Source organism: Heliangelus exortis, chromosome 11, assembly GCF_036169615.1.
Source record: "Heliangelus exortis chromosome 11, bHelExo1.hap1, whole genome shotgun sequence".
NCBI lineage: Eukaryota > Metazoa > Chordata > Aves > Apodiformes > Trochilidae > Heliangelus > Heliangelus exortis.
In genome coordinates, this window is record NC_092432.1 from 22,023,001 (window position 1) to 22,047,808 (window position 24,808).

At 37.7% G+C, this 24,808-nt stretch overlaps 2 protein-coding genes across 7 annotated transcripts in view; one reads left to right on the plus strand and one right to left on the minus strand.

Moving 5' to 3' along the window:
* Positions 1–521: 521 nt before the first annotated feature.
* On the minus strand, positions 522–22,194 carry COPS2 (COP9 signalosome subunit 2). Of its 4 annotated transcripts, none has more exons than XM_071755258.1 (13): positions 22,059–22,194; positions 12,694–12,807; positions 11,549–11,626; positions 10,886–11,011; positions 9,573–9,662; positions 9,378–9,455; positions 8,391–8,565; positions 7,124–7,302; positions 6,947–6,999; positions 4,522–4,619; positions 2,905–2,987; positions 2,068–2,126; positions 522–1,286 (listed from the first exon to the last, which is right to left on the minus strand). In XM_071755258.1, the coding sequence occupies exons 1-13, from the start codon at positions 22,110–22,112 to the stop codon at positions 1,142–1,144; spliced, it is 1,332 nt and encodes a 443-aa protein (XP_071611359.1). In that variant the 5' UTR covers positions 22,113–22,194; the 3' UTR covers positions 522–1,141. The 4 variants fall into 4 exon arrangements, with proteins under 4 accessions (XP_071611359.1, XP_071611358.1, XP_071611361.1 ...); XM_071755257.1 differs by having other exon boundaries at positions 9,573–9,683; XM_071755260.1 differs by lacking the exon at positions 22,059–22,194 and adding an exon at positions 21,807–21,872.
* A 1,463-nt stretch (positions 22,195–23,657) lies between these two features.
* GALK2 (galactokinase 2) overlaps positions 23,658–24,808 on the plus strand; it is a 47,857-nt gene continuing 46,706 nt past the window's right edge. For 2 of the 3 annotated variants that reach the window (XM_071755263.1, XM_071755262.1), the window contains exon 1: positions 23,704–23,864. In XM_071755263.1, the coding sequence (XP_071611364.1) occupies positions 23,797–23,864 (68 nt within the window). In that variant the 5' untranslated portion in view covers positions 23,704–23,796. Of the gene's footprint in view, positions 23,865–24,808 lie in introns of all 3 variants that reach the window. The other variant, XM_071755261.1, reaches the window with a different exon arrangement.

The window sequence follows — 24,808 nt, forward strand, 5'->3', positions numbered from 1 at the left end:
CCTGAGTAGCAGCTCTGAAGGGACTGCAATACAATCAAACATTTGGGACAGAACAGATTCCATTATTACTGAGGTCACCGTACACAGGCCCCACTCTATCCAAACAGTGTCTTTATATATAAACTGAATTTGGTCAAAAAGACAGCAGATTAGGCAAGGAGAGAACAACCATTTGTTGCTGCATTTCTGTTCCCAGGGTACTGCTTGGCAAACCTGTATTCTTGAAGTACTAAAATAATAAATGAGCAAATTCCTGAGAATTGCCAAATACCCACTAGACAGGACTGATAATAGTTGCAAGATAAAGTTTGTTAGCCACACTGCTAAATGTCAGCTTTTAAACTCTTTAGCATTTACATTTAACTACATCAAGTGAAAAAAAACATCACACATACCAAGGTTTAGACTTAAAATCTCCATATTGTCCTTCATAAGTGAAGTGAGGATGAACTAATACCTATTTTCTTTTAAGAACAAAAGTAAAAATCAAGTACAATGAAAGCACATCAAGAAACAAACTGTACAATTTCTGAACTGCGCTGTTTATTTTGCTGCTTGAAACCTAAGTGACAGTATGCCACTATCATTACGGGGTTTCTGCTAAACCTTTACTACACTGCAGGTACAGAAATATACGGACACATTTTTGGAGAATTGACACTTTGCAAAATGCAGCAAACATTTCAATTTATACATGAGAAGAGGAAGTGTTCAAAAGGGTATGCATTTCAAGTTATTGCAGGTTATTTCTGTGAGAGAATTTCTGCAGGTAAAACATGTTTAAATTTAACCAACAGTAACGTGTCAGTGTATTTAAAATCATGACAAAAATCTTCTCTCTGATCATTAACTGCCCTTTGACAAACTACTAGGATGTTGTATGTTTAGGGCAAGATGTCAATACAGCATAAATCCCATGGCATTTTGGTTTTCTTCTGGAGATTAAAGCTGTTTTTTAATTTTTTTTCTTGGGATAAATGCAGCAGCAAAACACAAACCAGCTGATCAAAAAAGCACTTCTGCCATAACTCCAGTAATTTCAGGGCACACCAACCGACAGTAGTTTTGCCATTCCCAGTTCTTTTAAGGTTTACATCACTGCACTGTTGCCTTAAGTACATTTGTAAAAGCTTGTTTTCTGTTAGGCCAGCTTGCTGACTACAGCCTGGTTGAGAGAATTTAGTTGGTTGGTCCATTTATCTAACGCAGTATACCGTGCACCACCTCTCTTCTGGTGATCCAGTTCTAGGAGCTGGTTGACTTGATCAATTCGGCCATGTATAGTGCTAGAAGTAAATAAATGAATAACTATAAATTTCTAATCCACAGGGAAACAGGAGCTAACAATAAATCAGATGTAAAATAAGAGATCTTATACAAGAGAGACACAAAGTCCATTTCAGAATTCAGCACTTCTGTAATACATTGTCCTGGGTAGTACTGCCTATTTAGTTGTCATCATTTTGGAAATCAAATTAACTAACTCATTGGGCAATATATGTATTATCTCTCTAGCTATGACCCAAGCCTGAAGCAATATGAGGCAATCAGTTCTTTAAAGGCATGGACTAATGAATTATGAAGATTTATGTAAAAAGAAATTTAAAATATACACCCAGGTACAGGTATGGATTGTATTTTCCTAGTAGATATAATAAGCTACCCTCAAAAAAGTTTACATGTTGTAGTTAAGTTTTTTCTGTCAAGAAGAGCATACTACTGATTTGTCAATTTGCAAATGTACTAAAAAATATATGAGTATAAATAGCAATTACTAAAAATAATAATTTTCTCAATTTCATAATAATTGAAATATTTTATTAAGTAATTCAAATCAAAGTAAAAACACAGCACTAAATCTCTCTATAATTTTCTTGGCTCACATTTTACAAATTTTACTGCTTTATTACTCTTAAGCCAAGAAAATCTAACGTCAGCATCAATACCTTTCTGTTCTAAAATCAAACACTACTTTCACAATGCACAAAAGCACTGTTTTGTTGCTTCTTGTATACTGTGACTATTTTAAAGTGATCAAAGATCAGTAATTAAGAATAAAGTACATACTTATCCAATATGCACTGAACAAGCAAGCTTTCCACATCAGCTACATCTATGTTTAACTCCTAAAAGAAAAAGAAAATTCATTATGGCTGCTACTGCTTTGGATCAAATCCTTCCAATCTTTATCTTCGTACACACAATTTGGTTTCATTTCTGTTTCTTACTATTAAAAGATATCAATTCAATAATGATCTATCAAGCAAAAAACCTCCACCCAATGTATATATGGCAAATGATTAAAAAAATCAGTAAACTCTTATAAAGGCTGAAAAGACTACAGCAAAATTTTTGGACACTTCAGGATGCTGTCAATTTGTCAATTTTTGCAAGAAGAATCACAAGCTCACAGAAGGTGGAAATAGTTATCTACTGTCACTGATTTTTGGTTTGTTTTTTTCCAGATCAGGGAATGAAATCAGTGATTCCATTATAATAGTTGGTTTGTTCTACCACCACAATTCTGTAACTTGTACACCGCAGACTTTTGAAGATTTCTTTTGAACAAAAGGAATGAATATTTTGATTTTTGTTTTCACAAAATCTACACTCATATTTTCATTTTGAATTACACAGATTTCACTTCTTAGATTTCTCTTCGGAAAGCTCTTTTTCTACGGCAAGTAGAAAATTGTGATTGAATATTTAAGAAGTATATCATAGTACATATTACAAAAAGCATTGAAATGACCCTTGAAATTTACCTTTTCGCACTGCATGGGTACTACTTTATAGTTTAGTTTCTATTTTAGATGTTCTATTTCTGGAAGCAGTGTATTTATTTAAGAGCTTTTATTGACAATTCACAAACTTAAGTAAACACAAGGCTCCAGTGACACATACCTTAGAAATAAAAGGAATATGTATTCTTGTGTAAGGCTTAATTAATTTTATAAGCACTTGTGTTCTGATGTTTCGCAAAAGCTCTGTAAGAGAAGAAAAAAAAAACCCCTCTAAAAACAACAGTACTGAAATAAAGTTGCAATACAGCATCATATAAAGAGATATCCTAAATACCATCACCTTTTGATTAATGACATTTCAAGTTACAGGGCCTAATGGTATAATTATGATGAGGAACTGAAGAAGTATAAAACAAGAGTCTGCATAAAGTGGATGGCTTTGCATCCATTGCTTTATAAATGTTTATATTATGGAAGAAAATTTGGATAAAATGAAAGCATGAATTTCAACTGTAAATGAACAGAAGAGAGAGCTAGATCCATTTTTACCTAACTAGTTACACAAGGACTGTTTATATAATAAAAGTAATACTGAAGAACAGATTATGTACCTAAATAAAACTAAGGAGATTAAAACAATGAGGCAAGGTATGTAAACATTATACCCACAAACACACATTCTGTCACTACAGAGTGCAAAAGATGAGAATGCTTTTTTTATATTTCCCTGAATATCACTAGCAGACTATTATCATATAAGGGGAAAAACTCAAATTCTGTTCAATCCTTTGATTAGGGGAGAAGCTCAAATTCTGTTCAATCCTTTGATTAAACTGCTCTCCTTCTCTTGGCTTTTCAGTTGTGTCACACTTTTTTCCATAAGCAACCACCTTTCTAATCTTACAGAGTCTCCCTACAAGACTTTGAAGCTTACCAGAAGTCACCATGTAACAGCAGTAGAGAGGTTATATTTAGTTTCCCCTGCTGTTTGCCATGTTCTCTGTTACAAACAGAAGTGTAAGAAAACCAGGTCTCTGGATTTAACTCTTTTCTTTCATGGAACTATCCAGCTAAAACGACCGTGCAATGCCACAGTAAACCCTGTTCTTCATGAAAACAATACAAACCTAAAAAACTGGACACTGTGTTCAAGTGAAGAGACTTTTAGATTTTCAGATACATGACAAATGCAGGGGAGTACTTGATCTTGTCATGTTAATGGAACAGAAGGGCATGCATTAGTCTGTTCTCCTGCTTTATTAAGTATAGGTACTACAAATCCAAACATTGTTTTCAAAATATACATTAGAATTATGTATCTTGCTACATATTTTATTACTACACATATATCAATGTAATCTCTATTACACTGGCTACATACTTTGTCTTTAATCTGAGAGAGAAAATTAACCTCATAAACTAGCAGTCATCAAATGCTGAGACTGACATAAACAGCAAAATCTCCACTACTCAAAATATTCAGTGCCCTAACACTACCGTAGATATTTTAGAATATCCACTCTTGCTCAAACTTTCTCCATTATTCTTAAAAGTCTTCCAAGTCATCCTACATGCCTGGATGCATTTTGGTCTTCAACAGCTTTCAAAGAACTTGGAAACAGTAAAGTAACGATCCACAAGTAATTACAAAGAACTTTCACTGTGACAAGAAGAAAAACAAATCAGTAGGGGGCGGGCCAAACACCAAAAAAAGAAGCAGGAAGCTGCTTACCAAGTACTGAAGACAAAAAGGATTAAAACAGCCTGAAAAAATTACCTTCAATGTGCTCCCTTATGAAGGGATCATCCATGATGTTGCTGTGATTTGTCTTCAGAATCTTCTCAAATTCAGTGATGTCATTATTCTGATAGGCACTTCAGAAAAAACAAGAGACTAAATTATTATGTTTAAAATGTAAACAGGCTCAGAAGACTGTGTCTACATCTTCTAAAAAAAACCAAAAACAAACCAAGAAAACAGCAAGAAAAAAAATGTATTAAATGTTGGTGGCAAATAATTATATTCAGAACCTTTGTGAGGAAAAACTACTTCAAGATGACATGCAACAGAAATGACCTTTCTCGTTTTTCATTTTTGGTAGCATTTGCAGAAGTTTAGCATGAATATTTAGTTACTCCACAACTCCACTCTAGGTGCAAAACTTCCGAGCCTTAACAAGTTACTCTTCAAAAAAGCACAGAACCTAAAAGTAGCCAATTTTTAAAAGTATTATTACTTGAATTTTGGCTTCATGACATCATGCTTTACGGAACAAGTAAGAGCTGAAGAGTCTGGAGAGCTGTTGCTGTTTCTAGAACACATCTTCAGCTCAATTCTAAAAATACTGACAGAGAAAAGAAATCCTGACTTCTAGGTTTATCCATCAGTAATTCTGGTGTAATACTATTTTTTTATATTTTGATTCATGGTTTTCTTGCAGTGTGTGTATATATATATATATATATATATATATATATATATATATATATATATATATATATATATATAGTTTATCTATTCAATCTTGTTACCTGAGAAAGGACCACAAAAAGAAGGAGGGTTTAGACATCTATTGCTCAGTAGTGGCACCACAGCACTGCTTAAAACCTAAGAGCTGTAACCATTTAAACAAAATCTTTTCCTTGAAATATAATGCTTTGACAGTTAATACAGGAACAGTCAGCTGTAATATGGACTGTCTACTAACTAATCAAACTTACACAGTCATTTAGTTATGTTAAACTACAGACTATCAGTATTTAGCCTGAAAAATAGTGTTCAATACATGTTTTCAGCTCCTGTTTAATATGAACATCAAACATTTTAGAAACATCATCTACTTTTCCTTCATAGGTTTTGTAAATTTTCAAACTGTTTCTAAAGTCCTTCTTTATTATCAGTCAAATGGGAAAAAAACCAAAAATACAAACTGAAGGTGGAAGTTAAGGGGTATACAAATGGAGTTATATAAGTGGATTGGACTGTATCATATGAAACCAGTAAATATTTCAGTTAAGTATATTTTATAGTGTATTCCAGAAATCTCTTTTTAGCATAGATAAGACATTCACATTCCCAGTGCACAGTGTAGGAAGATAAAAACATAACTGTAATTTTTGGAATTTATTTTACCTTCTGCATATTTCTTATCCACACAGCTTTAATTGAATTATTAATTTTAAAGAAGCAGTTATACTCAAATGTCAAGATACAAAGATACAAATTAGGAATGCGAATTAAATCATACTGGGTAAGGCCATCTGGAGTTCCTTCTGCCTCAAATTCACATGAAACTATGACAGCAAAGTATAAAGACATGTCTAAGTGGAATTACTGGAAATAGTCCCACAACAAATTGCCAAGTAATGTATTCTTCATTATGAACATCCTCACTTTCAGAAACAATTTGTATGCATAAAATGGTGCAGCACTGTATCAGAGTAAGAGAGCAAGGTTTGTTCAGTATCAGAGCAAGGTTTGTTCCAACACAAGATCAACTGTGTATTTCAAAACGTGAGCAGCCATTACTTCCTAGGGAAAAAGGTTGGAAAACATTTCCTCCAGCTTGGTCTTTTTTTCTCATTGATAAAGCAAAGGCAGGAGGGATGTGCTCCAAGACACAGTATAAAAAAACTTCCTCTGCTGCAGTTTTTTTGCCTGATGAGCTTAATATACTAAAAGTTCTCATGTCACAGTTGCCTTTAAGAGACAATGAAGCCTTCTTTTGATTTTCTCATTTCTTTGAAGGTTAGGGGAGATCATTTGAGAGTTCTGTTTTGTACTCCTAAATTATGAAGCTTCCTTAGGAACCATGACATATCCATGCATCCAATTATTGTACTGCCTTTGCTATGAGATACCAATCATTTCAGTTTTTCATATACAGTCAGCCAAACCCTAAGGACCAGTTGCAATACAAGGTGGGACAACTTCATTTAAAGGAAGAAATTAGATTTTTGCCACCGTACAAGAAATTCAGAAGAGTGGAAGATAACACCATGTTTCTGTATCCCCAGAGGGTATAGTATATAGATACTTGGGTATGTCATAGTAAATAAAAGTTTGTTAAGAAAACCAGTTTACAAATATTTGCCCAATATTTACAAAATAACCATGCTAGATGTGCAGAGAAAAGCCATCTATATTGTACACTATATCTTTTTGGTTTTTGCTCTCTTCTCCAGAAAAATTAAAATCTTACCTTACTAAATTCGTCATTGCTAGAATCTCTGGATCATTTTTGTATGGTTTAGCCTACATAGAACAGAAAGCACAATATGCATGTTCAGCTTTTAAATATTTTTTTCCAGTTTTGTCTTTTGGGTAATTTCCTTATCAATTCAGAAAAAGGGGAGGGGAATACAGGAAAAAAAAATACCTCCTGAGAGTCAAATGGATTTATTCCAGATTTCATGAGCATGTTTGCTAAGACCAAGTATTTTAAGCAAGTGGTTCTTCTGGGGCTCCCTGATTCATCATAATTCTTGAATGCTTCAAAAAAATCGGTATGTGCCTTTTCAAACTCTCCTTCTCTTAAGTGCATTTTGCCTCCACATTCTGAAAAGAAAACACAGATGAAAAGGAACTCTGTGTGCTTGTTGCCAACTATAATTGGACTGAGAAGTTCCATACTATTTCTAAATAGATTACTGAAATATTTTCAGAAGTCTTTCTTTCTCTGAAAATGCTAGGAAAGAAAAGCATTAGGACCTTCACATACAGTATTGCCATTTGAATAAGACCATTCAAGGATGATGAAAAAAAAAAAAACGAACCCACATCATTAATCTAAAAAACCCCACTAATCTTCTCACCAAATTTCAACCTTATGTTAAAGTACTATAAAAACTAAAATAGAATCTATCTCCATTTCAAAGGCAACAGACTTTCTGTAATTAGGGAATTTTATCTATCTGTTGAGAAAAACCACAAAGGAAAAAAGAGACATAGTCTGTATCTCCTTCCACTTCTGAAGAATCCGCTGCTGCCTGATTGTCTGTGCAAATATCCACATCAGGGGAAGGGTGAAGACACAACAGTATTCTGGAGAATGTTTTTTTCAAGATGCACAACATGTTTCTACTGTAATTTATTATTGTGGATAAAGAATAATTTCATATATATATATATGAAATGATATATATGAAATGATATATTTTCAAACATATCTTAAAGACCTTCAGTTTCTGTTGCATTTTAGTGAGGTGAGACAAAGCACAAATTCACAAAAGGGGACTGAAGAAATAGCACTCAGTTCTGCTGGCTGTCCTGTTAAGCCTGTTTTTATCGTTTGCAAATGCATTTGCATTCATCTTTGTTGCCTGCCATGGTGTCAAGGCAGCTCAAGCCTTCCTCTTGTTCTTCTATTGCTTCTCTCCTACACTCTATGTTCTGCCCTTCTGAAGCTCACATCTGGTACTCAGGCACCAGAACAGCAGAGCTGAAGTCTTGCAGGAGGGAAACCTTAAATGGTGAGACTGCAGCCACTGCATTAACAGTCCATGATTCACAGATAGTTTGTCTGCCTCTGAACCTTCAGGATCCTGTGTATTCACAGAGGAAACTGGAAAAGATAGTACTTACCAGATTTTCATGCAACTAATCTATGCAACGGAAGTTAAATGAAAAAATCAAGATTAACTTGCCTCTAATAACTCCCATGATTAGTGGATGAGGAATGGCTGACTTGATGTGCAATGACTGTTCATATAGTGCTTTAAGTTTTTTGTTATTTTTCTGTGCTGTATACATTTGGATTTCCAAAGCATAAATTTCCAATAGTTGAGTACCCTTTTTTAGATCGTCTTCTCCATCATCAGTCTAGGACAGATTAAGTAATAAATACTGTGAAATTTTAAGAGAACAGCAATTTCAGTTTTATACTAGTAAAAAAGTGATTACCAAATACCCTCAGTAATTTCCTGTCAGATACAAGGGTATTTCTAAAACTTTAAAATTTTAATATAACTATTAATACAAAACGTAATAGTCAAAGAACTTATCACAGGCCAAATTTTCAAACCTTCTATGTAAAGTTAGTATTTTTTTTTAATGCTTTCCTCAAAACTTCACCTTTTCTTCTTTTCCATGCTCCTTAAACCATGCTCTTAATATATAAATGCAGTGATTGACACACATACAGAGATACATAAAAATAAAATACATACAACTCCCAGAACAGAACTATTCCCCAGATACTTGTAACCCATTTTCCATGCTGGAAGAAAAAGGGGGGATACAAACAAACGCAACAGGATGCATGGCTAATTTTTTCCCCCCTCCAAATGAGAAAGTAATAGTTGTCCCTTCAGTTTTGAGTAAAGCTCACTGAGAATAATCACTGTATTTAAAAATAAATGTCTATGGATTATAAATTATTCATATGTTCTTCTTTTTCTTGCACCTGACTCAAAGGAAACTTAATCAGCAGTTGTGAATAATTTTTAAAAAATAATCTCCAAGCAAGGAATAAAACACGCGGTTTATGTTATCAAACAGATAACAAATTAAAACTGGCACAGTATTTCTTCACTCTGTACTAAAGCTTGATAACATGCCTCAGAGGCCAACCACAGATGTCAAAAAATTCCGTGTTGTTTACTAAGCTACAGTGATTTAGAATATAAAGGTACCTGGCATGACTGATGCAGCTGACGCAAAATCTTTTGTAACTTTCCATATTCTTCTCGTTCTAAATATAATTTACCAAGCTGTAATGAAAAAAAAGTTCAGGTGCTAAAGTCCATTAAGATTACACAATTATAATTTCTAAGAGTTAGCTGAAGGTGTCACAAGCAAAAGCAAAACCAGTAAGTTATATATTTTACCTTTGTGTTTGTCTTAAACCACAATCTATCATTCTTAGCATCTTTCAGAGCTTCAAGCGTCGTTTCATAGAATTCCTGAAGCAAATCCATCTGGCATAAAAAATCAGAATTCTATAATTGTAAACAGCAAATTTGTACCTGTTAATAAAGTCAATCTGAACAAACTAAAAGTGCATGCTTGAACTTCAAATTAAGACATATGCATCTTATTGAATGTCTGGTTTTAAACTGTAAAGAGCTTCTAGAATAACAAAACTAAGTACACTTGTTTTTCTTCTATAAAATAAATATAATTGCCAAGTATTCACATGTTAAGATTTACAACTGTCTATCATGCTAGAGAAAAATGAAATCCACCTGACACAAACCCATCTTATATAACCAAGCAATACAATTCTTATGTTGTGTAGAAAAATACAAACATATCAAGCTGTTTCTTTGCATAAAGCCTGAAATTTCAGCATCCAAAATGGAAATCTAAGTGCTGAATGTGACCTTTATCAAAGGTTCTACAGGGAATACATTAGTACTGTGTATGAGCCTTGTTCTTTTGGGGATAAAAGTTCTGTGGCTAAAAACAGGCAAGATTTCTGATTGTCCCTCCAGGTCTGGCTCCAACTGCATTTAGACCAAACACACTGACCTCCACCAACAAGCTACAGTCTAAGACAATCATTTAAAACTTATGGTTAAACCATCATTCAGCTATTAAACTTTTATTCCCTATAAGTGGTAGGACAGGAAGGATTGTGATAATGGCATGAGTGGAGTCATCACTAAAGACCAGTGGTCCTCCATATGCAGGTGCTACTTCAGGTACTCAGGGGAGCTTTCTACTCTCTGTAAAGCTTCAACAACACAAAAGAAAAGGAGCTGGGATGGGTATCTAAGAACATGTACCCAGCTTTCACAGTACACTCAAAGACAGGCAGCATTTAACACCAACATTTCATTACCAAGTTTTTCAAAAGGTTCCCCTCTCCACCCGAAGTAAAAAAAAAAGTAAGTATTGTATAATTACAAGTTATACTTGAGAAGACACAGTGTGTAGGTGCTATGCTAAAAAAAGAAAAAAAGTATTTCTTTTACTTATTAGCATAGAGAACCCAGGTAAATATTGCCTAGAGAAGACAAATTAATGAAGTTATGTGTGTTGATAGAATTCATTAATTGTGGGAAATAAAATATTTTCACATCCGATAAAAAATTAATATTCCAACTGTTCTCTATTAAAGACAATGATAAACAAAAAAGCCCCACAGTTAGACATGCAAAAAGGAAACCCACGAAAATGAAAGAGCTGATGATCTAACCTGCTTGGAAGTAGAGATATAGTCAAGAATAGAATTGATGGATTTTTCAGAGTAATTCCTCGTAACTGCACTTCGTATGTAGGTCAATAGGTGTTTGTATCTATTCATCATTTCAGGAAAGTTAGTCTGAAAAAAAATACAAAAAGATGCTTTATTTTTGTTTTAATGAATAAAAACAGAAAAGTAAGAATAACAAGACTATGCAGAAGTGGTTGCTATGAGGAATTTTTACATCATCACTTTATTTGTAAGCAGCAAAATCAGGAATAATTCAGCAACATCGCATGGAATAGACATTTAAAATATTTATCTCAATGAAGAAAATACAGTTGGCTATATAACTATTTAGAATGGTTGCACATGTAGCAAATAAATTGTTCACTGATTTATTCTGGTGAATTACACAACTATAGAAACATGACCAGTTGCATGGTAAGGTACCTCAGGACAGCAAGGACTGAGTCTCAAACTTTCAGAGATTAGCAGCTGACTAGAAGATATTTGGCATCCATTTTGCCCTTGACTTGCCATATCTGTAGTAGCTCTTAGAGGCCACAAAAGACAAGTTCTGGCAGATTTAGCTATAAATTACAGTATCTTAATATCTCTTAATCAAATACATATTTATGCCATTTACTCTCAAGTGACAGCTGGAATTCCTACCAATTTGAAGTTTATTTTAGTCATCTGTTTCAGAGCTTTGAATCCCCATTCTCCTTTTTCACCTTCGAGTTCCAAAACCTGAAAGAGAATAATTTTTTAAACAACAGTCATAAAAGCTTTATTCAAACTTAAATTGATTTGTGTACTGAAACACACATATCCCATATATGCCTTTCCCCAGATTTGTTCCATACAAAACAATGTTTCACTCTGCCCTGTTCTTCAATTTTACTTTTCTCTGATACTGCTGAGAAAGTTAGTGAGAGGTATGTACCTTATTAGTTTTCAGAATTTAGCTGATGCTAAGGGAGGGTAAACTGTTATTCATAGATTTCTGTTGTTCTTGTCTAACACCAAACACTAAACTTTAATGCCACTCCATAAATACACAAAAAAGTTGTAAACACACCCTGCAAAACTGACTCAACGCACCCATTGACTAAATTAGCCAAAAATACACTTCTGAATTACTCTAGTTTCTTCCTATGTAAGAAAGGCTCCTGTGTTTTACAGTAACATAGTTAGGGGAACTTTGGGTAAGTAAAAATTTTAGAAAGTGTTTAGAAAGTCATTAAGTCATTCATTTTATTTAAAGTCATGTACTGTTATACACTACCAATATGCCAGGAGATGAAAACACTCCTTTTTTTATTAAATAAGTCAGATGTAGCATACTGTTTTCTGGTGGCAGTGTGCAAACATTAAAAATTTAAAACTGACGTGAAGGAAAAGAACTATGTCACTTCATATTTATACATTTAAAGCTTTGGGATTAGACATCAAACCAAATATAATACATTATATAAGACACAGGGGCTCTAGAACACCATTTCATTTTTAAATACAAATGGATATAGCTTCTACAGTTGATGCACAAAAACATACCTAGGTCTTAGTAAATTCTGAAGATTAAAAAACTCAGCTCTGCAATAAAATGGGACTATACTCCATGTCCTATTTATTCTCTCTACAAATAATCCTGAAAAGAAGTCCAGACAGGAGTCTAAGTAGCCCAATGATAAACTTAGCACATTAGCAAGCTAAAATAGAAAATTACTCTTAAAATCCTGGAAAATAACTCAAATGGTACACAAGTATTTTAATATGTGAAATAATACAAAAATAATAGACTAATGATGGAAAACCTTCTGAAAACTGCTTAATGCTGATTTAGGATCATCTTCCTTCAAAGCTTTGGAATTGTAGTATTGATTTTCCAGATCCACATTTGGTTCAGAATTGCTGTCCTCAGAATATTCCTACATTTTAAGGAAAAAAGAAAAAAAAAAAAAAGGAAAAATCAGAGGAAACAAAAAAGACAGGTTCAGAACATCTAACACTGCTGAAAATGGATACAGTACAACATATTTCTCAAACTGACACAGAATGCTTGTATATTACCAGAAAATCTTCAGTTTGAACAGGTACTGACTTTCCTTATGATTTCATCTCTCCCATTACTAGGCCAGCCTCACCATTCACCAACACTTACCTGTAAAGAGATTTCTTTCTGGAGTAATGAACTCACAGCTCCAACTTCACCTTTATGACAAGCACAGACTGTATTATTAAAATTCTGCCAGTTTTGGTGTTTAAGGACAGATGCTTAATAGTCCATGTCATTTTTGTATGGGAGAGAGAACATGCTGGGCACTGGTCATCTAAAAGGTACTCGATTATACGACCTTTGCTGTCCCCAGAAAAAACTGCAGCTGAGTTGCCACACAAGCAATGACTCAGCAACAGAGGATATAAAATACTTCCATAAATCTCCCTCTAATCTGCCTTTTTACGCCATAACGATTCATACTTGTCTAAGGAAATTAAAAAAAAAAAAAAAAAATTATAACACCATCTGCTTCTGTGCTGAAAAGAAGGAGATGATTGAGAAAATGCTAAAGACAGTGACACAGAGAGAGGGATGGGGCATAGGCACAATAATTTAATCAAATAATTACCCATCATGTAAAGTAGCACCAAGCAAATTGAAGAATTTCTTTCTACCAATTTAAATACTTCATTAAAAAAAAAAGTACTTTGAAGCTTTTTCTGATAGAAAAAAGCCTGAAGTATACTAAGTTCTTTCACTGAACATTGCATGTCAGAATTAAAAACGTTAACAAAGCTCCAACAATAATTTCATTTGAGGTTTACATGAGTTTGCATTTTCACATTTGGGGTTCACACCTTTGCATTTTCAAGCCAGCTTCTCTCCACTCAGTGCTGAACTATTTAACAGAATCTGTTCAAATCTTGAAGTTCCTGTTGTCAGAGTAAACTTCCCTTGTAACAATATTAATAATGAACAGTCAGGTGCCCTTTTTAAACTTGGAATTTCTTCTACTGCACTTCTTCTTCAGCCCCTTTAATTATTTTGTTCATTCACATAGTGCTAATATTAACGTCCCCCCCTTCAAAATCATGGAAAGGGATGAAAAAAAAATGAAGCAGAAGGAAAGTTTTAAATTATCTCTCCGCCACAGTGGAAGCAAATCTTTCAAAGTTTAGGTTTTAAGAAATTCTAAGGGAAAAATTACTTTGAGCTCATTGTCAGTCCAAATTTAATTAAATATGGTCCTTGAGACATTTATCCTTCAACCTGCTATTTTTTACGTGTAGGCAAGGTGCTCGTGTATGTGTGTATTTATATTCACACAGTATTTAGAGAGATTCAGTGGACTTAAATGCCTAGTGAATTCCATAAGCCTGTTTTCTAAATTCCCACAGAACTGTAAAACTTAATACTGGAAACTACAAAGAAAACAGGAAGCAAGAGTCTTATTTCACTGGGCACGGTTTTGTTTTGGTTAGCTTGTTTTCATAAATTCTTTACACTATTGATCCAACAGGCACATGATGCCAACAGCTGTAAGGCTGTCAGACAAAGGCCGCCAAAACTTAAACAACATAGGATTTAAGATGTATGTAATCAGCTGATGTCTTGTTTATACTAAACTTGAACTGGGGAACAGTTTTGGCAGGAGTATCTATTTGTAAAGATAAAAGGAAAACAAACTGAATTAATTCATTTTAGGAAGCAATATGCTGTTAGCCTAAAGCCAGAAACATCAGTATTTTCATCTCGGCACTGGCAGTGATTCTGGATGTGGACTCATGCAGGAAGACTTTTTTCAGATTTTTGAGATTTTCTTAATGCTACTGAAATATGCCATAAATCTATTTGTTTAATAATATTAATACACAGTAAGTGTTACATAAAGAGATTTTTTTTTTTTTTTTTTTTTGCATCAAAGGTTGTGGTTTACCTTTCTGTTTACCTTCTCTTTTACTTGATGCATATTTGCCACACGCTGAATTTAGGAAGTTGATGTGGACTCAAAGGTCTCAGACTCAAAGCTTTACTGCTTCCTTTAAAAGCTATTTAAACTCAATGGTTGTGAAGAAAACTTTAAAACCATAAACTAAGCATGAGATGATGCTGTGAATCTGTAGACAATTAGAAAATAATTAAATTAGCCATTAAGACACTGCATCTTAATTTAAGCATCAATGCTAATTATGCCAGTGCTGATAAGTTCAGAGGGACCATCACTCTTATCATCTTTTGATGCAGAGATTGCTTAGTGCAGTATGGTACCTATATGAGAACATTTGGCTTTCGCCAAAGGCAAAAGGGAAGAAGGAGGAAATGAAAGGTGTAAAGTTGTATTCTAAAGTTCAAACTAAGACAAAGATGCATTTCCCCCCAGTACTGAAAACAGAAAAGTTCTTTCTATACCAAACACCTAACCTTTCTTAAGCCTCACTTTTAACTCCCCTGCTTCCTACTAGAACAATTTCCCCAACTCAACCCTTTCAGATAGAAAGCTTGCTGCATCAAACAAAACAGTACCAAAAATAAAACTGCAATAAATTAGATAGAACATCAGGCTTACAAAAAGGATTCCTATGTAACTCTAAAACTCACTACTATGCCATCTAGACCTAATACTCTGTCAACCCTAATTATAACTCTAAGATATAAAAATACCTGTGTGATACACTACAGTTCCATCTGCTGTAAAAAAAGTAACAAGCCTAAGAATTTTTTTAAATGGACACCAACACTATCAGTATAAATGAAACAAGAAGTCTGAGTACACAGAACTGGTCTTTGAAACTGATGTCTGAAATCCATTTAGTTCTCTTCTAGTTGGAACTAGATGATCTTAAAGGTTTCTTCCAACCATGAAAATTCTGATTCTATGATCCTCCCTTCCTGAGAGGATCAAAACAAGCGTTTTGGTTTTTTTTTTATTAGTAGTACTCTTAAAATCAGAAAGCTCTGATACAGCTTTAAAAACTATAGTTAAAGGAAAAGAAGAAAAAAAAAGAAAAAAGAAAGAAGAAAAAAAAAAGACATTATTTAAGCATTCTCCCATTAAACATCTGCATGTTATAAACAACCCAGTTTCATCACATCACTTTCTTGGGAAAGCAAAAATACCACACACGCTCTGCTGTAATGGAGACAAAACCTCTGATGTAGTTCTCTCTGCTTGGAACATAGTTCATTCAAATAATTTTAATAAAAGTTGAATTAGTACCAAGGACCCAATTTAATTTACAAGTCTTCATTACACTATGTATAAAGTTTTCACAAAATTCATTTCATGTAGTGAACAGCTCTAAAGCATTAAGCCTTCACTTCTAAAATGAACACAGGCAGAATATAATTCACCCCAATCAGCTCCAATCATCCTTTTTAGGGCATGGATCCATTTCCAGTTACTCCAGCAGCAGAGGTAGGTTAAGAGCATCAAACACCACCTGACCCTCTTGGTTCATTTCTGGTCCTAGTACCTCCTTCGCCCTTCACTGCAGTGATTCAACATTTTATGCTGTGAATCCGTGATGATGTTTGATCCTGCTTGCACTGACATCAAGAGACTCTTCCACAAACTCAGTCCCCAAGCTGGTAAACTACAGCAGAGGAGCAGGTGACCAGGGAGGGGAAGAAAACAAGCTCTCATTTCACATCAGGGTGGTCTTAAGAGATGACATAGAGATCTTGAAGCACAGCACCACTTCTTGCAGACAGAATAAGGTACCTGTGTATATTTACTGGCTCTATAGGAACCAACCTTCTACTTTGAAAACCTTTTTTTTAAAAAGAAAGGCTATACAGAGGATAACTTTTCAGACAGAAGACAATACAAAGAGTTCTATTTGTGTAGAAATTTATCCTTCAAGGACATTGTTAACAATACTTATTACTGTCATTTTCAATTGCTGGTAATTTTACCAAATTTCAACCATTGGGCTGACTCAAACTTTTCTTTTTTATGATGTGCAATTGATTCTGAGAATAAGTCTGGTACAAATTTGATTTTACTTCACTTAACCTTGTTTCATAACCATGGCATTTAGGAGGTCTGGTAACTCTAGGATTAGGAGTAAAAACCTGACATTTTGCAAGACCACTACTGATGTGGGTTCGCAAGTGGGGGTGGTGGTGGTTTGGTTGTTTGTTTATTTAAAAAAACCAACAAAACAAAAAACCAAAACACAAAAATGCCCAAATGAGGCCAATGGAAAAAAAAGAAAGGACAGCAGCTCTCAAATATATTGCTGTATTTGCTTGCCAGCTAAAATCCTTCAACATTTAATCTACAATGAACATTCACTATTTTCACATAGCTTATATGCACTGGCTGCAAAAGTGACCAACTGACACCATCCCAGCACCAAGCCAAGTACAACTTCTTTTGCATTTGCTCTTTCTGGACCACTGGCTCCCAGGCACCAGGACAAATAGCAAATAACAGTTTCTGTGTGCATTTGCCACTGGTATCCAGGCATACGAATATAAAGAAAGCAATCAGACTGGAATGCAAGAGTAAATAGGAAAAGAACAGAGAAAAACTCTGAGAGTAAAAACAAGACTGATTTGTGTAAGTCAGTAACCACTCAACCATGCATCAGGAGTCCTCATTTTCTTTCCCACATTTTAGGTCTCTCTGCTTTTCTGCTCCTACTACCTAACTCTGCAAGTTATCTTAGTGCCTGCTGGGTCACACCAGGGATGACATCAGGACTTAGAAGTCTGTGAAGGCAGCAGTTTGCAATGAGATCAGTACAGGGATCTGCCTATGTCTTTATAAGCAAAGCGGAAAATGCACAGAAACGAGACGAGGAGACTGCAGAAAGAAAAAATGAGTTGTATTGCAAAAAAGTGCCTTTTCTTTCCACCTCTGTCACAAAGCTCTCCCTTAGTTATGTGCATCCTTTTCTAAAAGTCTAGTTTTTACCATATCTTAGATCTAATTCTATTTAACACACAACTGCATCCCAGATCCTGAGGAGCTCCGTTCTGAACACCGTGCTGAACCGCTCTCTCAAAAAACAACACAAAACAAAACCCCCAAAAAACCCAAATAAACAAACCCAGACCTTAGTGACACTTGTTGATGTTAAGACAGAAAGAATTTATTGATTAAATATTCTCATACTTTTTGCCTTATTACTTCCTTCTGAGACATTATGGTAAAGAGCAAATATACTGACTCTGTGTTTAAAGATGAATCTGAAGAGAGTGAATAACGTATCAGGATAAACACTGGATCTATATAAAATATGAAACAGGAATTATTCAGAAAACAGTATATCCTATATTGTCTGTGAAGTTCAATATTTTTTTAAAATCACATACTAATGTTATTAAACAAAACAAAGAAATGGAAAAGGGTAAAATGGATCTGCTTGATTTGGTATTTGCCTATTTCTGAATGCTGTTTTTTGCGGCATTATCACTTTCTTTATATACACATGTATCTATATGTATGCACGGATGTGCATACATATGTATGTATTTTTTTTAAATGGTGGCAGTACTGAAATATAAAGAGTTGGAAAGAGGTGACAATATCTGCATTAAAATTGAACTTCAGCTATTAAATAAATGCATTGGTACAAGGCAGGGAAGTTTCCCTGTCCACTGATGAGATTGCTTATGAAGTTTGGTAACAGTTAAAAGTTCCTATTGAAATGGAGAATAGTTCTCCCTGGTGCAAAGAGAGAAGCAATTCACGTCTACTAAAATGCTTGAAATCAAAGGAACACTGCTTATTTTCTAACATCAGCACAGCCTGAAAAGGGAAACTCTTCAGTAATTTGCAGGTATGCTCCCCATACTTGAACCATGCCAATCCTCAGGAACCTGTAGCCCTCTCACCAGGGTGCAAACTGCTGGCTGTTCACTGGAGCTGTATGCAGCTCTTCTCCTGAAGTTACCGAAATAATACAGCTCCATAACATAAAAAGACAAGTTGCTCAGCAAACAGATTTGTCTGTCTTTCACCCAGATGAATTTTAAAGTTGAATTTTGGAAGACAATAAGATGCCTCATTTAGAACACCACAGAGAGATTCTTTATTTAAAACAAAACAAAACAAGAAAAACCCCAAATAGATGTATTAAAACAAAATGTGTTGTCACCGTGCCTGGAAGAATCAATTTCTGGAGAAAGGCTGAATCTCAAAGTCAATTCTAAACATAGCTTTTTGTCTGAGACTGAAAAGAAAAATGGAATTTACAATGGTCCTTCCCTCTTCCTCCTTATTCATCTTCAAGATGAAACTAGTAAAAAGAACCTGCACTGAAATCATACAAGTCACCTAACAGCACAAAGCTAGAAATTAAAATCAAGTGATTTTCATAATGACCAGTAAACATTATTCTGCTCACTGAAGCATAAAGTGGAATAATCCATGTTATAATCAAGGCTGTCACTGTACATTAGTAGCAAATTATGAATCTAGGCCCTTCCACTCACAAATATAAATTGAATTTTTTCCTTATATTGAGACCTCCGACAGATAAAATTAACTACTGTAGGAGTGCCTAAGGCCATTTATATGCAAAACTTTTTTAACCCAATGAAAAAACAAGCAGAAACAGTCAACTCTGGTCTGTAAAGTGGGTCATCTTCAATTGTTTAACAGCGTAGTAACTAATTATATAAAACTCAATGATGAAGTTGGGAAAGCACTGGGCCTTCAGAATATCCTTCACATTTCAGTTGGAGTGTGAAACATTTGCAGACTTAAGGAAATGTAACCGACTGGTTCTACATAATCAGGAGGTCAAGTGCACATTTAGAGCTGCACAGCCACAATCACTTCTCATAAAAGCTAACAAAATGAAACCTTTTTTTGGGAGTCTTCACTACTATTTTCATGCTAGTAGCTACCTTGGGAGACCTGAATGTAGTTTCAACAGACTGTATTTTGACAAAGTAGCTCTCTCTTTTTTCAGCAGCTATTTCTGTAACTTCTGCCTCTCCTCATATTCCTTAAAAAAACATTCACCAACACTCACATGAGCTTTTTTATTTTTACTCTGTACTTCCCTGAATATTTTGTCTTGTAATCATTATTTTTACTTCAAACTCTCCTGCAGCAGCCTTTATACTGAATAAAGAGAGAACCATGCATTCTCTTAGAGTCTTCTCTTAATTTAACTAGATTTATATAAACATGAAAGGAAGAAATCAGACCCTGTCTTCAGGGCCCTTAACTATTTTTCACAACAGTTCTGCAGAACACCGCATTTATAGTCTCAGGCACTATGAAAATGGAATCCAATCATGGTTTTTTTAGTCCAAGAATGCTGAAGCAAGTCTAGCCGGAACACCTTTAATTTGGGGTATCTTTCCCCATCATTTTTAAGTCCAAATTAAATTTGAAAATCTATTTTATTTAAAGGTATAGCTTAAGTATTATTTGATGCTTTACATGAGAGCTACATACTAAATAGAAAAAATGAACATACTCCTAATTACTACAAGCAGTATTTTTTAATTGTGGAAAGCTCTGGGCAAGTGGTAATTAATGATGAAAATGTTCCAGAGAAAGTAACTACAGTCAGATGCTGGTATTTGCCACAAGCAGGAATTTTCAGAAAGGTTTTCTGATGAGGAAAAAACTACTTCAAAAGAAACACAAGAAAAAAGAAAAGCCTTAGACCAGCAATTATTGTCTGTGAAAACTGACACAGTATGTCAGGTGCACTCTAACTCAAATTTATATGTAAACAGCTGCTTTTAAACACTGGTTTCTCTACATGTCCAGTTCTCATGTTATGTATACTCCAAACAAACTCAGTATATCCATTCAGAAGGCTTGTTTCTAAAAGTCTGTGAATGCATTCACGGACTTAAGAGGACGACTTACAGTTCTTGAAGTACTGATACAAGCAGCTTATGAGGTCAAGGTGAGAATGCATGTCCACAAGTACTCTTCCATGAATTAAAAGAACTCAAAACCAAATCAAACAGCTTTTATTCTGTGCCCAATGTCATCCAGCTATTCTGAGAAGCTTGTAACAAAAACTGTCCAGAAACTATATTGAATAAAATCAGACAAGTCTTTCAAGTGAATCCATACGTAGCAACAATTATAAAATAAGTCCTTAGAAAGCGAGTCTTCCAGAAGCAGGTGTCCGGGATTTTTCAGTGAAACTGCAGTATGGTACATACAGGTTTATCGGAAATTAATGAAATGCAAACTTGCAAGCCTCAACCACAATGAGCTTTAAAAAAAAAACTACTCATCTGGAAACCTGTGTTAAGTTCAGAAAAGCAAAAAACCAACCAATGAAGCCTCGAGCTCCAATATAATGGCAACAGAATTACAATTAATCAGGGCAGAAAATATTTTTTCTTTTTGCTTGCTTCCCCTAGCATGTTTTAGGTAATCGTAGAAAATCTCGTAATAGCTTAAAAGGGACTTGCTACATCAAAACATTCGTATTTTATTACCAAATTCTCCCCCTCCCATAAACTGCTAGCTGCAAGCAGCTTTTAACTGTAAAAAGCTTGGAACAAAACTTGACATCCAAAGGTGACTAGTATAACAAGAAAAACCCCAAACCCTGCAATTAAACGAACAAACGAAAAAGGGCAAAACGCTCACTGAGCCTAGAAAGGCAAAAAGTTAAAAACGAGTACACCCTTGGCGTGTTGCATCAGACTCGGGCTGTGTGGCCATTTCTCCTCCCTCCCCTTTCTCTTCCCCCCACTTTTTTCTCAGTTTGCCGCTCTCACAAGCACACCAGTGACACCTGCCCCCCAAGGACCTTTCGCAGCCGCCGCTGAGGAGGGGGACAGACAACTTTAAGACTCTTAATTCGAGCCCGACACTCCGGCCATAGGCGGGAGGGAAGCAGCACGCCGAAGCCCTCCTCTGCCCCTGCCCCTTACGGAACACAAACGGGGGCCCAGGCTCGGCGGGCCCGAGGGGGCCAGCCCGGGGCCTACCTAACTTGGCGGGGCCGAACTTGGGCCGTTTCTCCGCCGAGAGGCGGCAGGGCGCCCGGCGGGGCCTGCTCCCAAAGCAGCACCCGCCCCTCCTCCCAGGAGGGAAACTCATCCTGTCAGTGATCCCTCACGGGTCAGCACCCGGCGGGGCTGCTGCGGCGGACGCGCCGGCACCGGCCCAGGCGGCACCGCTCCCCCGAGGCCCGCCCGCCGCACCGGGACGCTGAGCCCCCGCGCCTCCCCACGCCTTACCAGGTCATAGTCCTCTTCATCATCGCACATGAAATCATCCTCCATGTCAGACATCTTGGCCGGAGGACGGGAGGGGGGAGGGAAACGGAGCCGGGAGAGGGAGGAGGCTGCGGGGACGGCCCCTTCTCCCACAACCCCTCGCGTCGCTGCCCAATGTGGCTCCGCTCCGCCCGGAACCCGCTGCCTTCCACTCCCCTCCCGCCCCCCGGTCCGGGGCACACGGAGCCCAATCCGCGCTGCACCACCGCGGGCTTCCTCTCCCTGCCAGCAACCGGCCCTAGCAACCGCGGCCCGCGGGCGGAGCTCGCCTCTCGCCCGCATGGTGGCCCGGGGGGGGGGGAGGTTCTGCGGCACCGCCTCGCCCATGACGGCGGCGAGGCCTCCCCAGCGGCGCCGACACTCGATGGGGAGCCGGGGTTCGGCTTTACCGCCGCCCGCCGTGGCGCCGTGTATCCGGGCGTGAGCGCTGCGAGCCCTGCGAGCCCGGCTCCTGTACCGGAGCTGTAAGTCTTGTGACTGTGCGTCTCCGGATGGAAAATTGAAAAAGCCCGACCGCTGGCCCACACGGGCAGCCTCGCTTAGTCCCGAGTGCGGTTTGTGTGCCCCGCTCACTGCTGATGAGCGATTTAGGTACACGGCATTTGCCATAACCAGCTACTACTGGAGCAGCAGTTTTAAAAGGCCTAAAATGGAAATCCCACGGTCCTTGCAAAGCACTGACTTTCTAAAGAGTTCTACACACCGTTTTTTGCTGCCGCCTTCAAAGGAGTGAGGCAAAAACCTCAGGTGGACAAGTTTTGTCTCTCGACAGCCTCCACAGGCCTGTGGTTCTTAGACTTCTACATGCATTGCAGTATTTATAGGGTCTCCGCATTTTTGTTGGTCGTTTTATGTTGCTACAATTTCTGACGATGCTTTTTCTAATGGCTACTTCTAAGTCTTTTTTTTGAAACCATCGATTCTGTCAACCACGCGAATCAGGAGAAAAGTTTTACCTCAGAAATACACATAAATTCACAATGAAATCTGTGTTATGATGCTTTTCAGTCTGAGCCCTTAGAGCTTTATGAGTGGAATATTAAGGCCTTTAAGATACACACCAAAACAGACGGCAACCATGGTCGAGTGAGGTGGAAAGTGCATTGGAAAAGCTCGAAGTAACAGCAGGCATTAATCTTGAGGGTAAACGGATGCTATGAGACTGCTCGTTTGAGGAAGCTGACAGAACCACGTAGCAGACAAAAACAAGGGAAAAAAATAACGGTGTAGGAAGCCATACTGCCAATTTATTGTTTTCATTAGACACGCAGGAGAACCGGCACTGGCCCAGTACAGGGTGCTGCGGATGGCCCCAGCCCACAGCCTGCACCTAGCTCGGCACCGGGGGCAGTTTATGAAATTTCTCCTTTGCCAGGCAAAATCTGACAGGAACAAAGGCAACAAATCCAAACCCAAACCATTTCCTTGACAGGTCGCATCAGCTTTCCTGTCACCTCTGGACTCTGGTAGGCCAGCAGCTGAGGGCTGGGCGGGCTGCGCGGTGCCGGTGTGCCTGCGAGGCGGGCCGAAGGGCTGAGCACCATCACCTCTGAGCACCGTCCCCTGCCACGGCGACTGGGGCGGGGAGGAGGCCGGGCTGCTAGCTCCTTCGCCCGGAAGGACGGTGTCTGTCTGTCCCGTGACTGCGGTCCAGCCGGAGCCGCCGCACCGCGCCGCTGCCCGCCTCAAGCGGGGGCCGATGGCGGGAGCCGCCATGACGGCGGAAGCCCCCGATACCGTCCCGGTGCAGCTGGTGGAGCAGCCCAGGTGGGTGGGTCCCTGCCGGGTGGGTCCCTCCCCTCGGCCCCGGCTGCGCTGCGGGAGGCCACGTCTGCAGCTGGGAGGTGGAAGTCAGGGGCCGTGTGTGGCGGGGCGGGGGGGAGTCTGTCTGCGAGCGGACAGGGGAGGTGGGAGGTCTGTCTCCATCCATGCCCGTAGTCTGAGGCGTGGAGGAGTTTTGACTTGTGGTATTTTGATTCGTCTTAACACAAATAACGTGACACTTGTATTGTGTATGGCCCTCGGAGGACCCTCGCCGCAGCCACATTGGTTTTACTTCAGTTTCCCCGCATCGGCGGGCCTGGGCCGGCAGAGAGAGGTCTGGGCCGACAAGAGGTTTGCAGCCCTGCATGCAGCTCACTGACTCCTCGGGGCACAAACACAACTCTGCAGCCCAGACCTTGCTGCCACTCGCACGGTGCCACTGTGGCAGAAGGGGGAATGATTAATTTATCTTTCCTCCTAACATTGTTTCCTTTTTTCCAGAATTCTGGGGATTCTGATTAATTTGACTGTAAAAGAAATGCCCCTGCGGTTCTCTGGATAGCCCTGGCTCAGTGTCTATGCCTGCAGCATGTGCCAGTGCATTGTTCTCTCCCCACAGAGCTGGCACTTGCTGTGTGGAAGTAGAATGCACAAACAGTTAAAAAGAACCTTTTTACCTGTCCTAGTATTGGAGAAGGGTCATTTATTTAAACTTTTGTTCCTTTCATATGATTCCACTGTGTTTCAACATAAGTTAGGTGGAAAGGACAAGTCCAAGGCTTCCAGGCTTGGATGTGTTAAGTTGTGAGGGATGCCTTTGCTTAGCACTTCTGACAATCATCTTTTGATGTAGGTGCTTAAAATGGAGCATGCTTGGTGCCACAAGAAGGGCAAAGCCTGTAAATAGCCTTTCATCAAGCCTGCTTGATGAAAACCCACATTTAAAA

Excerpts from the sequence above, each read along its gene's own strand:
- COPS2 (XM_071755257.1), bottom strand. The coding sequence starts at position 22,112 with ATGTCTGACATGGAGGATGATTTCATGTGCGATGATGAAGAGGACTAT. Across the intron at positions 11,012-11,548 it reads CTAAAATAAACTTCAAATTG|ACTAACTTTCCTGAAATGAT; the intron begins GTAGGAATTCCA and ends ATTTTTTTTCAG. Across the intron at positions 4,620-6,946 it reads GCAATGACGAATTTAGTAAG|TGCCTATCAGAATAATGACA; the intron begins GTAAGATTTTAA and ends TTTTTTCTGAAG.